At 47.4% G+C, this 14,729-nt stretch overlaps 1 protein-coding gene across 1 annotated transcript in view; it reads left to right on the top strand.

Annotated features, from left to right (window-relative positions):
• DARS1 (aspartyl-tRNA synthetase 1) overlaps nucleotides 1-14,729 on the top strand; it is a 985,274-nt gene that overhangs the window by 141,227 nt on the left and 829,318 nt on the right. Inside the window, exon 2 of the mRNA XM_069616538.1 lies at nucleotides 2,720-2,816. Coding sequence (XP_069472639.1) covers nucleotides 2,720-2,816 — 97 coding nt within the window. The remainder of the gene's footprint in view (nucleotides 1-2,719; nucleotides 2,817-14,729) is intronic.

The following is a 14,729-nucleotide window of genomic DNA, read 5'->3' on the forward strand; positions in this document are numbered from 1 at the left end:
CCTGAAAAAGATGCAAGTACCCAGTCTTTTTGGCAACATTTAGGATGCAGTAATAGTGCCAGCCAAATGATGCGAGCACAAGAGCATGTGATGCTAGTACTGACACATGGCAATAGGGCCTGGGCATATGACGCCAATATCTTACAAATGCCCACACATCCGCCAACATTGTTGGCTTTGTGAAAATAGTCTATTTTGTACTTGCAGCAGATTTGTCACGCCAGCGAACTTGCTCAGAGAAATGGGGTTTGTGAAAGACTATGGAAATGGGTTAACATTGCATAAGTTATCATCTAGTAAAATGGTATGTAGCAATCGCTGAACATTTCCCTTAAGTTAATGATTTTATTTCCCTTAAATTAATGATTTTGCAAGTGCTTCACACTCTGTCGCCTCGCTACATATACATCTATGTTAGAGAGTTGGGTAGAATGTGACCAGAAGAGGTAAAAAAAACAAAAGCTTCTGTTTTTTTCATTGTTTGCAAGCTTGACAATTGCATGCCGGCATTTATACATATAGACTGGTCCACAGTCCGCACAGTGTGTCTGTCTGGCTTGGCAAATTGATGTATGCGTTTAATGGCTTATATAGCCCATGGTAGACTGCATATTTATTTATTTATTTATTCGTATTTGTTAAGCGCACAGAATCAGCCCTGAGGCATCGTGGCGCTGGTTACAGAAATAGCGAGACTTAGTTACAACATAAAGGCATAAAAGCATGCAGCTTTAGACAGCAAAACATTAGCAAAGTGTGTATGTTTGGCTGTAGGTAGAGGTAGTTTAATTAAAGAGAGAGGTTTTGAGTTTTTTTCTGAACGCTGTAAGGGAGCTTTCTGCTCTTAGAGCGTGAGGGAGATTGTTCCAGAGTCTGGGTGCTATGTAGGGGAAACCCTGACCTCGCGCTGTAGCCTTGTTGTTATGTGGTACAGTGAGTTGGTTGGTATAGCAAAGTCTGGTAGTTCTGGAAGAGGCCGGTCTGTGGAGAGTGTCTGAGAGATATGATGGTGCAGTGTGATGGGTGCATTTGTGGGTAGTAGTCAGAACCTTGAAGGTGATACGTTCTTTGACAGGGAGCCAGTGAACAGATTGTCTTGCATGTGAGATGTGGTCCCTTTTGGAGATGCTTAAGGCTGCTCTCAGAGCATTATTTTGAGTGACCTGAAGTTTTTTTAGGTTTTTTTTTCAGGGGTGCCAGCTAAGAGCACGTTACAATAGTCAAGCTTAGCACCTATGGTAGCTCTTGCTATTGATAGACAGTTTTCTTTGGTAAGGAATGGTTTGATGGCGTTGATGAATTTGGCGCTTAGTGCGGATGCGGAGACAATGGCACTAACTTGTTTATTCATGGACAGGGTTGCATCAATGTAGACCCTTAGCATTTTCACAGATGATAGGACTGGGATAGTGCAGTTGTCGATGTTGAAATTGACATAGAGACTATCTAGCCTGGCAAGTGTGGACCTTTGGCCGAGGATCAGGATTTCAGTCTTATCCCCGTTAAGACATAGGCCGTTAGTGACCATGCAGGCTTGAAAAGTGGCGTAATTAAACTTGCCAGAAAAAATAGGTAAAAAAGTGTCCTATGGCTTTGGCACCCGAGATATGCCCTGCGACCATGGCCAGTTGCTAGATTGGACCAGTTTATGTGGTTAGTCTGGGTAGTTCGGGATGGTGGCCCGGGTAATGTGGCCATAACGACAGGCCATTGCCAGTGGCTCATGGACTAATTTATTTATTTATTGTACAGCGTCAACTGCAATGCAACATTTCTTTGTGGTGTCGATATGAATGTCCACTGTGGGTGGCTTAAGAGGGTCTGCAGGTAATGTGACCAGTGACCCTCTGGTCCCGTTATGCAAGTATAGTGGCCAGTGGACCTGGCCGCCGGACAGTAGCTACTGTAAGTGCCTTGATTGAGCACGGCTCATGTGATGTCATTGATGCCATTTCAGGTGTCATCTGTGAAGTCCTGTGTGGGCATGTACAGTGCATGGGGGTGTGCGAGATATTGTCCCATAGCATATAATAATTGGCCAATTTCTAAGATATTTTTAGATTTCGTGCTTACAAACATATATTACAAACAGACATTTTCTGACCTTCGTTGTTGCACATTAGGTTACATTGTCTAACTTTTGACATGTCATATGACCACACGCCAGTGTAAACTGCATGAGTTTTGCTTGGACAGTAGGTGTATTCTCATCGCAGGGACTTCTATATACAGCAGGTCAAACAGTTTACTGCTAATGAACGAGGGGGTCAAACAGCTTCGTGCTGTCGAGATCACAGTTCACGTCTCCTCGGGTCCATACACATCAGCCATTGCCAAAGTCTGCGAGCAGCCCCCGGAGTGTCCGCATCTTAATCGAGAAAAGAGAGATCTTCGTGTTTGTGGGTGGCTTGGTGTTAAAAGAGATATCCCCTGCTTGTTTCGGCATGCACGCATTTCCCTTGCCAGGTTCCTGTTGTTCGCAATCATGTATAAGTGAAACATATGTTGTTGTTTGTAGGTAGGACGGGCCATTGAGAAGCAAAACAAAGGCGAGGGATTGTCCTCAGCGCTGTGAATAAACCCTCGAGTTTCCCACTGACTATAAACTTCCTCACAGGAAGCAGAATAAATAGAGCTGGAAGTGGCAAGGTCAGCTTTAATATGATATTTACAGCTCCATAGCACAGTCTAACGGATGCCTTGTTTCCTCCTCCCACAGTGCAATGGAGGACGCGACTCAGTCCAAGAAAGCTCTCAAGAAACAACAGAAGGAAGCCGAGAAAGCCGCCAAGAAAGCCGAGAAACAAGCCAAGCTGGTCAGTGTACAACAGGGCATTGCCCCCACCCTCCTCACCATTGTATTGTGGCCATGCCCCGAAAGGAAGAGATGTGTTTATGTAGTTGGCTGGTATATTGTCTGAAATTCTTGTTTTTTTTAAAGCTGAAGGTAAACTGCGCCTACTTTGCGATAACATATTTTTTTGCTACTCTTTCCATCTTTTATTTGTCTGCGCGTCTGTCACGTTCCTGACTCAAGGTCTGTTTTCTGGTCTCCATTTGTTGTATTTACTTTTCATATTTAAGTGATCCCTACCTTACTAATCAGGACCTACAAAAGTTCCTCTCCCTACTGTCATGTAGGAGATTTTATTTAAAAATGGCCCCACTCTTATGTTGCCACTTGTTGTGGTTTTGCCTGCACAGTTCAAGTTTGCTCATTCCTGTAAAAAATGTTTGTTGTTGGACAAACCGTGACAAGAGAAGCTCGGAAGCAAAGAAAAGGAAAATGTGGGAGTGTGCTGAATCCTGGATGTCGCCACTTCTCCCTGAGGGGGAGCTCCTTCCCATGGGGCGAGGGAGGTGAGGCCGCTACCCAATAGTCCCCCTGTGGGTGCTACTCAGCAGGAGGATCTCATGGGGAGGGATCCCCATATGGGATGACTGTCTGGAGATAACGTGTATTTAGACACTGCACCATCACCTAACCCCACTTCCCAGGCACTTCACACCTCCATACCATATGCCTCTAGCTACTTATGCCAATTAGAAAGCTCTGTAATTACTGGGACGAGGAAGAGCAGGGAATACCTAGGAGACTCCTACTTGACAGGTAATAGGATGTGGGAGAGGTGTGGAGCCTGGGAGAGTCAAACAGGAAACCTGGTTGAACAGTACCAGGCTTCCAACATAAGTGAGGAAGGGCTAATGGAAGAGTCCGACCCTTCCAGGAGGATCCATGAGCCTGGAGGATGTCCAGCGTGGAGGCGATAGGAAGCCGTCTGACTGGGACGCGAAAACGTGTGAAGAGGTGTGCCTACCCGGTCTGCAGTACCCTGGCCAATTGGAGAGCTGGAGGAGCAGAAGTCTGACGGTGCGTAGCCGTTGGACCGCATAATCGTGGAGAGACTCACAACCTGCCCAGTACCAAGCCGCGCAATCAGAGAGAGCGCGAGAAGCCAAGCAGAGCAACAGAAGTGCTTGTGACTGGGGAACAAGACCTCTGAGAGACCCAAAAGGTACAAGGGCTGTTGGGCGAATAAAGGAGGGTAAGAGATGCCCGGAAACCAGGGTCAGGGACACGTACATAATTTTAGAGACAGTGGAACAGCGTTTAGAGATAAAATATACCTTCTCATTGGATCTGCCAGGTGTCTGTGTGCTTCCTCGCAACCTATTGAATATCTGACATCTGTGAAGCCAACTAGTTTCATACACGGATCCAATTTGAGTCAATAGAGGTGATATTCTTTTTTTGTCACACCCAAGTTTATGAAAAGTTTGTGGCATGTTGAGAGGGTGAAAATGAGACCATGTAGCGACAGCCGCCAAAGGAGTGTGTTTTGGGAGCTATAGCCAGTTGTGGGTAGGCCAATAACATACTGGGTACTTGTATTTGAATCCACACTTGAATATGCTTCTGTGTTGTTCCTTTTCTCCCCAATTTTCCCTTGGTAAATAACACATGCAAACCCTCATATAGCCTCCAAGACTGAGCTCTCTGGCTCATAGAATATGTACTAAGTTTTAGTAGCATACAGGTGGTAAACCTGGTCCCAAACTATGCATGTGTGGTTCGCATTTGCAAATGTATTATCTTAAAAAGACATACTCTAGGTTTTAGCGCAAGTTTTGAAGCAGAGGTTCAGAAAATAACCCAGTAGTAGAGTACGTTTTCAGCAATTTATTTGGGATCTCCATTAATACACTTGCACTTTAGATTAAGAATTTCACTGCAAATATAAATTGACATTAACATTCTTTTAAACACATTAAAGTTTATTCTTAAATTAGGATTTCAGATCGAACTGGAATGTGCAAAACCATTTACAGCAGCAGACTAGAGCCATTTGGAGTTATAGGCGTGCTTTTGTGAATATTTAGTCTTCGCCATTCAGCCTAGTTGCCTCACTGCCAGTGTTGGCTGGTACATTTGTAAAGTGGAGGAGCGTCAATATTTTTCCAGAGTTAATGCCCATCTGTGAACATATCGATGAAGCTCAAATCACCCAGAGGTGTTTTTCCACTGATGACATTTTTTAAAATGAGTCGAAACAGTGCACTTTACAACACGTTTTTTGCAAAAATTGTGCGAAAAATTGTACGTAGAGCCATATGTTGTACAATTCATTGTGTAGGGTAACGCATGAAAAAATCCAATTGATGCAGGGTCACCAATAGTGCACCGAAGCATTTTACAACACATTTTCATGTTGTCTGCTCACCTTATCAGCCAGCTTTGCCATGGAAAATCTAATTTCTCCAGCATGGGGTCTGGCATGTGTTCACATGCTCATGAATATTACCAGTCGTCTGGAAATCCTAGGTAAAAGAAAAGTTTCTCTTTCACTTAAAAACTGTATTTCTCCTTTAAACCAATCCCTGTCCTCTGGGTCATTCTGCCCCCATCCATTGACAGCCCTCTCCCTAAGCCACTCTTCTGGAAGCCATCTTTAGATTTTTACTGCATGCTTCAGTGTTGGGAGTCCGTGGTTTTTGATGGAAAAAGTTCTATTTTTTTTTCTAAAGAACTAGTGTGCGCTTTTACATCTGCCGACAGCGGGGATTCGTTGTCTGTGAATTTCAGCGCCTCTCAAAGGTGATGATCGTTGAAGATTCCAGAAGGCTATCTGGCCTACTTCGTGCCCTCTGATCTTGTCGGAGAAGGAGGGAAGGTCCCTCTTAAAGTCCTGCAGCAAATGTGGGCTACGGAACATGTTTGTTGAGGACAAGCACCTGCAATGCCTCTACTACTTGCACCCGGACCATAAGGATGTGGAGTGTGACATTTGCCTCAGGTTCTCCAAGAAGACGAGGGACAGGCACAATAGATTGGCGGCGTGGCTCAAGGCCTCTGCCCGTGCGACAAGCGGGGTCATACCTCACTCAGGACCGACCGGCCCGAGGAGTGGTCCTCTAAGTCCTGTGAGGTCACCTCATCTGTGGGGTCCCAAGATAAGGCTAAGAACCACAAGTCAGAGTCCACTAGGTCCCAAGGTGGATAGGGGGCGATCGACATCACCATCTGCCCCCGTTGCCAGCCGGCAATCAAGCTCCTCCAAGAGGAAGTCCTCTCACATGTCTAAACTTCATTAGAAATCTGAAAAGCTGCGGACAGAGGAGAAAAAGGCAGAGCAGCCCAAGCAGGTCCCTTCGGCTCAGGATAAGACCTTGTTGACGATGGAGTTGGAGACTGCTGCAGCTAAGGGCGATGACCCTGCAAAGGTACCCCCCCCCCACAGCTCAGAAGGTGTCCCTAACCCCAAGGTGCAACTCTGCTGCAGTGACTTAGGCAAAGAAGGGGGGAAACCGGTTCAGGCTCCGGTCAAAGACCCCCAGAGGGGGGGTGAGGAGGCCCCAAAACAGCTCTCCCAGGCTGTTGCCCTAGCTCTTGAGGTCTCGACCATGGGCAACGAAGACCTGGAGTCCTTACGGTTCATGAGGATGTGGAAGAGAAGAAGGAACGACGACGGCGCAGGCCTAGTTTTCCTGTTCTGCCATCTCAGCCAAGGGACATTTCCTTGGATATTCTGTCAACTCTACACACGTTGGTGTCAGAAATCCAGTTGAGAATGCCTCCACCTTCGGTACCTGTAGTTCCCCATGTCCCAGATCCGCCTCCAACTAAGAAGAGGAAGCGTCATCTAATGCCCCTGTTCCATCATCCACCACCACGTTGGGCTCCATCTCCCCCAGCAGACCCAGACACACAGGAACGGATATGGCCACGATGGTGCAGGATGACGGCTAGGATATCGTTGCAGTGGACGGCGAATACCCACATTTGGATTCTCCTCATAGGGTGTCTCCGCCAGATGAAGTGGGCTTGTTCCACTCTATGATCTCAAGAGCATCCAAGCTATTCCAGCTAGTGCCTGAGGAAACTAAGAAGGAGGGCTTCTCGTTTCCAGAGGAGCAAGGCCAAGAGAAAGACTGTCGTGGCAGTACCCCTTCTGGGAGACGTTGGGAAGAGGACCTGGTCCTCATGAAGAACGCTTGCACCGTTCCAACCAAAAGGGATAGGCTGGAAAAGAAGTATTGAGTACCGGACTCCACACCCAAGTGCCTGAGGTCGCAGCCATCGCTAGATTCGGTGGTATCGGCAGCCGCAAGGACCCACTTTCGTCTTCTGTCCCGCCAGACAGCGAGGAGAAGAGGATGACGCCATGGGAAGGAAGGCGATTAACACTGCGACGTTCACTATCAAGGTGGCCAACGCACTGGCAATCCTAGCCAGGTACCACAGGAAGCTGTGTTACAAGCTAGGGCTGATTTTGGAGTTCCTCCCCGACGATAAGAGGATGGAGGCAATCACTTTATTCCACGAAGCGGAGGTAGCATCTGATCACGCCATCATAGTGGCATAGGACGTCGCCGACACAGGGTAATGGCAGATGGGGAACGGGTCTGCTTTTGTCGCCAAGGCTGGATGAAGGCCACGAATTTCCGCCAGGATGTCCAAGTGATGGTACTAGACATGTCCTGCGACCGAGATAACCTATTTTGGGGGGTTGTCAACGAGTCCATCCAGGCCATCAAGATGGAGACAGCTGTTCCTTCAGCGCCCTCCAGCAGCACTGCTCTTCTTTTTTCTCCTCCAGAGGAAAGTCGAGCCGGTCTTCCAAAGGTTTCTACTCATCGCACCGTCAACCTTCCAGATCCACAACTGAGGAAGCCTACAGAGGCCGTTCCCAGGCCTATGGTAGCAGAGAATCATGTTGCTGTCACTCACAGGGCATGATCCAGCGCCGAAGCAAGCCAGAACCGACCAGCACGTCGGGCCACCACCCATGCACCCCGGTGGGAGGCCGGCTGACTAGGTTTGTCAGCGAGTGGAGAAAGATCACGGACAGATGGGCGCTGGATGCTCTCACCCAAGGACATACCCTGGACTTTCAGCACAGGTTACCGCAGATCCCTGTGGTGGTCCGTCAGTAGCAGCACATCCCTCAGCAGCTCCTGGAAGAGGTATAGGCCATGCTGCGAAAAGGGGAGATAGAGCTAGTTCTCCAGCGACTCCGGTGCTCCGGACTCTATTCCAGATACTTTCTAGTCAGAAAGAAAACAGGGGGCTGGAGGCTCATTCTAGACCTATGACGTCTGAACAAATAAGTCAGGACCTAAAAATTCAGGATGGCCACATTGCAACACGTGCTCGGCCAACTGGAAAAAGGTGACTTCTTGACGTTGCTGGACCTGGAGGACGCCTGCTTCCACGTCCCCATTCGCAGGAAACCCCGGAAATGTCTGTGCTTCATAGTGCAGGGAGAGCGCTACCAGTTCAAGGCCCTATCTTTCGGCTTTAAGTCAGGCCCCAGAGTGTTCACGAAGTGCCTGGCACCAGTGGTTGCCCATCTACGCCTACAGGGCATAAACTTGTACCCATACCTGGATGACTGGCTGATTCGCGCCCGCTCGCAGGAGCTGGCCCAAGCACACATGGAGCCGACCGCCCGGCTACTAATGAATCTGGGATTCTCTGTCAACTATCCAAAGTCCTGCTTGATGCCATCGTAGAGCGCGCTGTGCCTAGGCGCCAGGCTCAATACAGTGTTTTGCCTGGCCTCTCTCTCGGCGGAGAGGATAGCAGGCATTCTGGGGAAGGTGCAGCGGCTGTTGTCGATTAGGACGGCCACGGTGCAGGCCATCAAGTCGTTGCTGGGCATGATGTCTTGCATCAACCTCGGCCCGCTCTGCAGGTTGCAGATGCAGCCCTTCCAGAAACTCCTGGATGTCTCCTGGATACAAGTTTCCGGAAGCTTCACGGACCAGATTTTGCTCAACAAGATCTGACAGGCGATAGTATGGTGGGGCATTCGCTCCAACATCGCCCAAGGCATGGGATTCGAGAACCCTCCATACCAGAAGACGGTCACCACGGACGCCTCCCTAGAGGGATGGGGAGCGCACACTGGATGTCTGCACGCCAGAGGCCTGTGGTTGCCAGAGGAGAAGGATCTTCATATCAACATACTTGAGCTACGGGTAGTGTTCGGAGCCCCCAAGTCAGTCCTCTCATCCCTGAAAGGCAAGGTGGTGAGGATCTTCATGGACAACACCATCACCATGTTTTACATCCGGAAGCAAGGGGACCCTCTATCCCCGGCGCGACTCCAAGGAGGCGCAGAACTTGTGGCGATGGGACGTCGGACAGGGGATGATCCTCGTCCCTCTTCACCTGGTGGGAGTCAAGAACAGCATTGCAGACTCCCTGAGCAGGGAACTGCGCTCCTGCCACGAGTGGGAGTTTATCAGGATCAGGTGGACTGCCTGTTCGCCAAGTGGGGAAAGCCCCACGTAGATCTGCTTGCGACGGCAGCAAACTCCAAGTGCAAGAGATTTGCCAGCAGGTTCCACCAGCCGAGGAGTCTGGGGGACGCGTTCTCCTATCCGTAGGAAGGACTGTTCCTGTCTGCATTCCCTCAGTTCCCTCTCCTGCTACGAGTCATCAGCACACTCAGACGGTGTCCATGCAAGATGATGCTCATCACCCCGGCATGGCCAAGGCAGATTTGGTATCCGGACCTTCGCAGTCTGCCAGTCGCCCCCGGTCAAGCTGCCAGTAGTTCCGGATCTTCTCACCAGTGAAGGAGGTGCAATCCTGCATCAAGAACCAGGATCGCTAAACCTGAGGGCTTGGCCCCTGGTGGATAAGAGTTGCATGCGGATTGCAGAGAGGTCCTCTCCAAGGCCAGGGCGTCGTCAACTTGGAAGTGCTACGGTCACAAGTGGAAGTGTTTCGGTACGTGGTGCCGATCGCAGACGATTACCTTGCTAAGGGTCACGGCCACGCAAATGCTTCCATACTTGCTTTCCTTGGCCACGGCCGACCGGGCACAGTTGCATCTGGCGGCTATCTCCTGCTACACCAGGTGTCCAGGGAGATCTTCACTGTGGTCTCACTGACTCATCAAGGAGTTCCTCCAAGGACTTTTACGATCTTTTCCGCCGGTGAAGGCTCCTGTCCTGGCATGGGAACTCAACGTGGTTCTGACGAGGCTCATAAGGGGGCGGGGCCCTTTGGGCCTATACATCGGGCCCCTCTCAAGTTCCTCTCGTGAAAAACTGCTTTCCTTGTGGCCATTACCTCTGCCAGCAGGGTGGTTGAGATTTAGGCCCTATCCTACAAACAACCATACCCGACTTTTCATGAATCGACGGTGGTGCTTCGGATGCACCCCTCTTTCATGCCAAAGGTAGTCGGATTTCCACCTCAACAAGCCTTTGGTGTTACCAGTTTTTTCCCCAAAGCCTTAGTCACCAAGTGCCTTGCACTCGCTGGACGTTGTTCGTGCCTTAAAGTTCTATGCGGCACGCACAGAGTTTTCTGAAGACTTCACAACTGTTTGTGAACTTTGGTCCTGTGAACCATGTGAAGGCCTTGTCCAAGGCTTCCATCTCAAGGTAGCTCTCTGGCTGCATCATGCATTGTCATCGGTTGGTGAACCGACCGCTGCCCGTCCGTCCGAGAGCCCACACCAGCAGAGCAATCGCTGCAATGACCCCATTCCTGTCTGGTGTGCCCCTGCTGGACATTTGCAACAGTTGCCGGGCGGCTTGATTCCTGCATGGAGCAAGAACCTTGAGTTCCGACGTGGGAGGGCAACCACTCTGCATCATGCAAATACCCCGGGGGTAGGAGTTTGTCTTCTGACCGGGTAGGAGTCTGTATCCTCTATTTTTCCAAACACAAGGATACAAATTAAGAATTTCCCAGAACATAATACGAAACTTAACACTTCCTGCTCTGAAGACGGATTCTGAGGAATCCAAAACACGTTGGCCCTCATGATCTAATGGGAGTGTTTAGGATGATTTATTGAGCAGAAGAAATTTTACTGTTCATATTTGCAATGTATATGTGTATATTTGCTTATGTATTTTTGTATATACCATGAATGACGATGGTTTAACTCTTTGGTTCATTTGATCTATTCATTGGCTCGCACAAGACACTGTTCTCATAACTGTCTATGAATGTTCTTTTGAATTACTATTTGTTTTTTTCACTGTTGCTGTACAGTTTGCTGTCTTTTAATTTTGACATAAAAATATCTGGTCTACCTGTTCTTTTTGAATTTACAGTCTTGTGGTTCTTGACTGTGTTAAATCATGAGCACAGGATTTAAGATGCATGGATGTGCAGCACTAGATTAATTTAAGTGAAAGTATTATTGAGAATTATTGAACTGAAATTATTAATTACAGCGACCCATAGATCTCGCCAGGTCGCAAATCATTTTGGGATTAGATCCCTCCAGGAGTGAAGCACGGGGCTACTGGCTGGCGACATCCGGTGTATGTTCTTTAGGTTTCAGATTATACCAGAGCATGAATTTGAACAATGCTTTGGTTATGCCTTTGTCCTGATTTTACCAACCAACTGATTTACCTGTGTTTTTATTATGTTCTTGCCATAGCCAAGCTTTTGCCATTTGTATGGCCTCTTAGCACTTACGGTCCTGTAAATATACAAAGGTAGTACACTGGATGAGTAGGAGCCTAGGGGATAGGGAAGAAGCTGCGAAAACATGCGACTCTTCATTTATGGCAGTGCGTTTCTTATACCAGGACTCCAATTATGCCCGGATTGTAATTATGTAAGAAATCCAATTATGAAAGGATTCCGAGTATGACAGAATTCACACAGGGATCCAGTTAAACAATACTACTGTTTATTTAGGAGGTATGTGCATGCTAAAGCTTTAAGGCCTGTATGCCAGGAAGTTAAGGTATCTGATTATGAAGAGGCCCGGATTGTGGTAGATCTCGAATTCTGCAGATGCTCCGAGTGAGCCGGGACAGACTGTGGCAGGTTGGGCTCACCCTCCGCATCCCCGGTTACTTGACGGTTTGAATACGCTATACTATTATTATGCTGTGGCTCAAATTAAGCCAGTGATCAGTTTCTTACCTTAGTCCGAGGCCAGTCTTCAATGAGCACAGGATCTAAAATGCATGTATGTGCAGCACTAGATTAATTTAAGTGAAACTATTATTGAGAATTATTGAACTGAAATTATTAATTACAGCGACCCATAGGGATAGCTGTCTCCTATTGGAAGCTCCTGATCTCGCCAGGTCACAAATCATTTTGGGATTATATCCCTTCAGGAGTGCAGCACAGGGCTACCGGCTGGCGACATCCGGTGTTATGTTCTTTGTGTTATTTGCTCAGATCTCGAGTGGCTTTGAGATTTACCCTGCTGCACCTGAAGTTGTACTGACTTGTTATCAAAATTTAGAATAATGAGCTCACTCCTCAACATACAATTTGAAGAACGTTGTTTAATTTTGTTGTGCCTCCCACCCCTTTATATTTTTGTCATAATCTGAAACCTACCATAATCAAAGCCCTGCTATATTGGCCATGCCTTGTTAAAAAAGAATCAGAACTTACATATATAATCTATCACGGCCCACGGTAATGGCTGTGTAGTTATGGTTAAGTTGTTAAACCAATAGGAAGAGCACTTTTTGGGCAGCTTATAACTTTGCTCCCCCTGGACGAATCTTCACCAAACTTTGCAAATGGCCCACTCTGAATTCATAGGGGGTAGTGGGGGTCCCAAAATGTCTTTTTTCCAATAGACATAATGGGAAATAAATTCTGTCGCGCCTACAGCCCAAACCGTTGGATGGAGTTTCACCAAATCTGTGGCAGGAGTGGCGGCTTGGTCCTGAAAGCGTGCATTTGTCAATTTGGTGTAAATCCATCCAGTAGTTTATATTTAAACAACCAAAACATAAGGCAAAACAATTAGTGATATCTAGGTCCGCTCCACGGACACACTTCCCTGTTCGCTCCGCGGACAGGACACCGATTGGATGATCGGCTTGCGTCATGTCCGCGGACACTCGACGTATTCTCTCGATTGGTTGGGATGAGGCGTGAGGTGCGTCAAATTGTTTCGATGCGCCGGCCATATTGGATGCGCGGACATGAGCTGGAAGTGAGCATAAATCCAATTTTGGGGCGTGTGTTGGTGTGTACGAGTGCTTGGAGAGAGTGGGGGAGTAAGAGATGGGTCAAATGCTGTATTTGTTTAGGTGGGAGAAGGCCGTGATGTGTTTGCGGTGTCCGCGGTCACCGCGGGTTTCAGCGGACATACTAAACGCTGTGCGCATTACTTAGAATGTTAATTGAAGTGCATAGTTTTGAGGTGGATGTATTATGTTTTTGGGTTGTGGTCATTTGGTAGGTGTTTGTTTCTATGTGTGTGTTATGCTTCGGGGGTTGTGGCCAGGGCCTAGAGTCTTGGGTGCATGGCCGAAGGCTGTAGGCCATGCACTCAAGACTCTAGGCCCTGGCCACAATCACCACAGCATAACTCTACAATGATACCATTTTGATTGTGGTATGTGGACTGCCTAGGGGAAATGCATGCAAAGGATTTGATGGGGTCACCAGCTTATTACTCAGTAGCTGATTACTAAGTACTGGGTGATTCTGTGGTGCTTCGAGATGGGAGAGTCTGAAATAAAGTGAGGGTTGCAAGGAAGGACCTAGTGCTTCTGTTGCAGACTGAAGGGAAGGGGGGAGATGTTGTATGTCTTGTTTTACAACACTGTACATAGTTGTAGATGTCATAGATATGACTGCACCTGTATATAGTTGAAAGCTGTCGTTGAAATCTGGAACAGAATGGGAAACCAGCTGGAATGAGAGAGCTGTGTACATTGGAAGAACAGTTGTAGAGGCAGTGGTGGTGTTTCAGCTGGGAGCCTTTCAAATGATATTGGCTATCTGTGTGCATAAATAAAGATGCATGTACTCAACTTGGCTGCATGTCATTTTATAACGCACTAGAAAGCCTTTTTCCATAATTATACTGTTATTTCTCCCATCTTTTAACATGAAATGACGCTGTTAGGTAGCTCTGTGTGTTGTCTGATTACTATTATAATCATTCCTGAAGGAAGTTCAAATGCTAGATTGTATGTAAAATATCTAGAATGTATAGAAAGGAAATTGTATGCACATCCTATGCACTATAATGCATTAAATGCTATTGTGGTTCAAATGTGGATAAATAGGTGGCAGTGGTTACACAAATGACAGAATGAAAAAAGAGAATAACAGTTTCCACATTACAGTTAGTAATATGGGTAAACAAAAAGTTGGAGAGCAAACAGTTTTGCAAGTGACACTTGATCATAGCAGATCGGAGAAATGACAGTAAACTTTTTTATAGGTTATATAGGGTAAGTGGAAGTTACCCTGTTTATATGTTTTTAGACAAGAGCTGTACATGTGTATGAATCTGCAAGCAGAAGTATTGAAGAGTTGTATAGTAGTTGTTGCTTTGCAATCACAGCACAATTGTACTCCGAGTGATCAACAGTACATCTAAAGTGCTGAACTGTGATGATGGAGTTAGATGTAGAGTTCTTGGATGTGATTGGTGGATGGTTGTGTGACTGCTTAACAGTAGCCAATGAGGGAATGGTGCAGAGAGTGAAGTGGAAAGGGTAGAAGGGCTGCCCCAGTGTTAAGCGCTCTTTGGACAGCGCGGCTGTTCGCAGACAGGACATGACACATCCGGGGCTTCTTTGCATATCTGGCATGGAAATAGGACTAGGGGAATTGGCCAATTAGGTGCTGAGGGTGTCATTCATATGGAGAGAGGGTATTCATTTTTGTCATTGCTGTATGCTGTGAAGATGGTTGCTGCGATGGACAGAGTTAGAGTGTGGATTGTGGGAGATCATTATATTACTAATCTGCAGTG

The sequence above is a fragment of the Ambystoma mexicanum genome, chromosome 9 (assembly GCF_040938575.1).
Source record: "Ambystoma mexicanum isolate Mex_15411 chromosome 9, UKY_AmexF1_1, whole genome shotgun sequence".
Lineage (NCBI taxonomy): Eukaryota > Metazoa > Chordata > Amphibia > Caudata > Ambystomatidae > Ambystoma > Ambystoma mexicanum.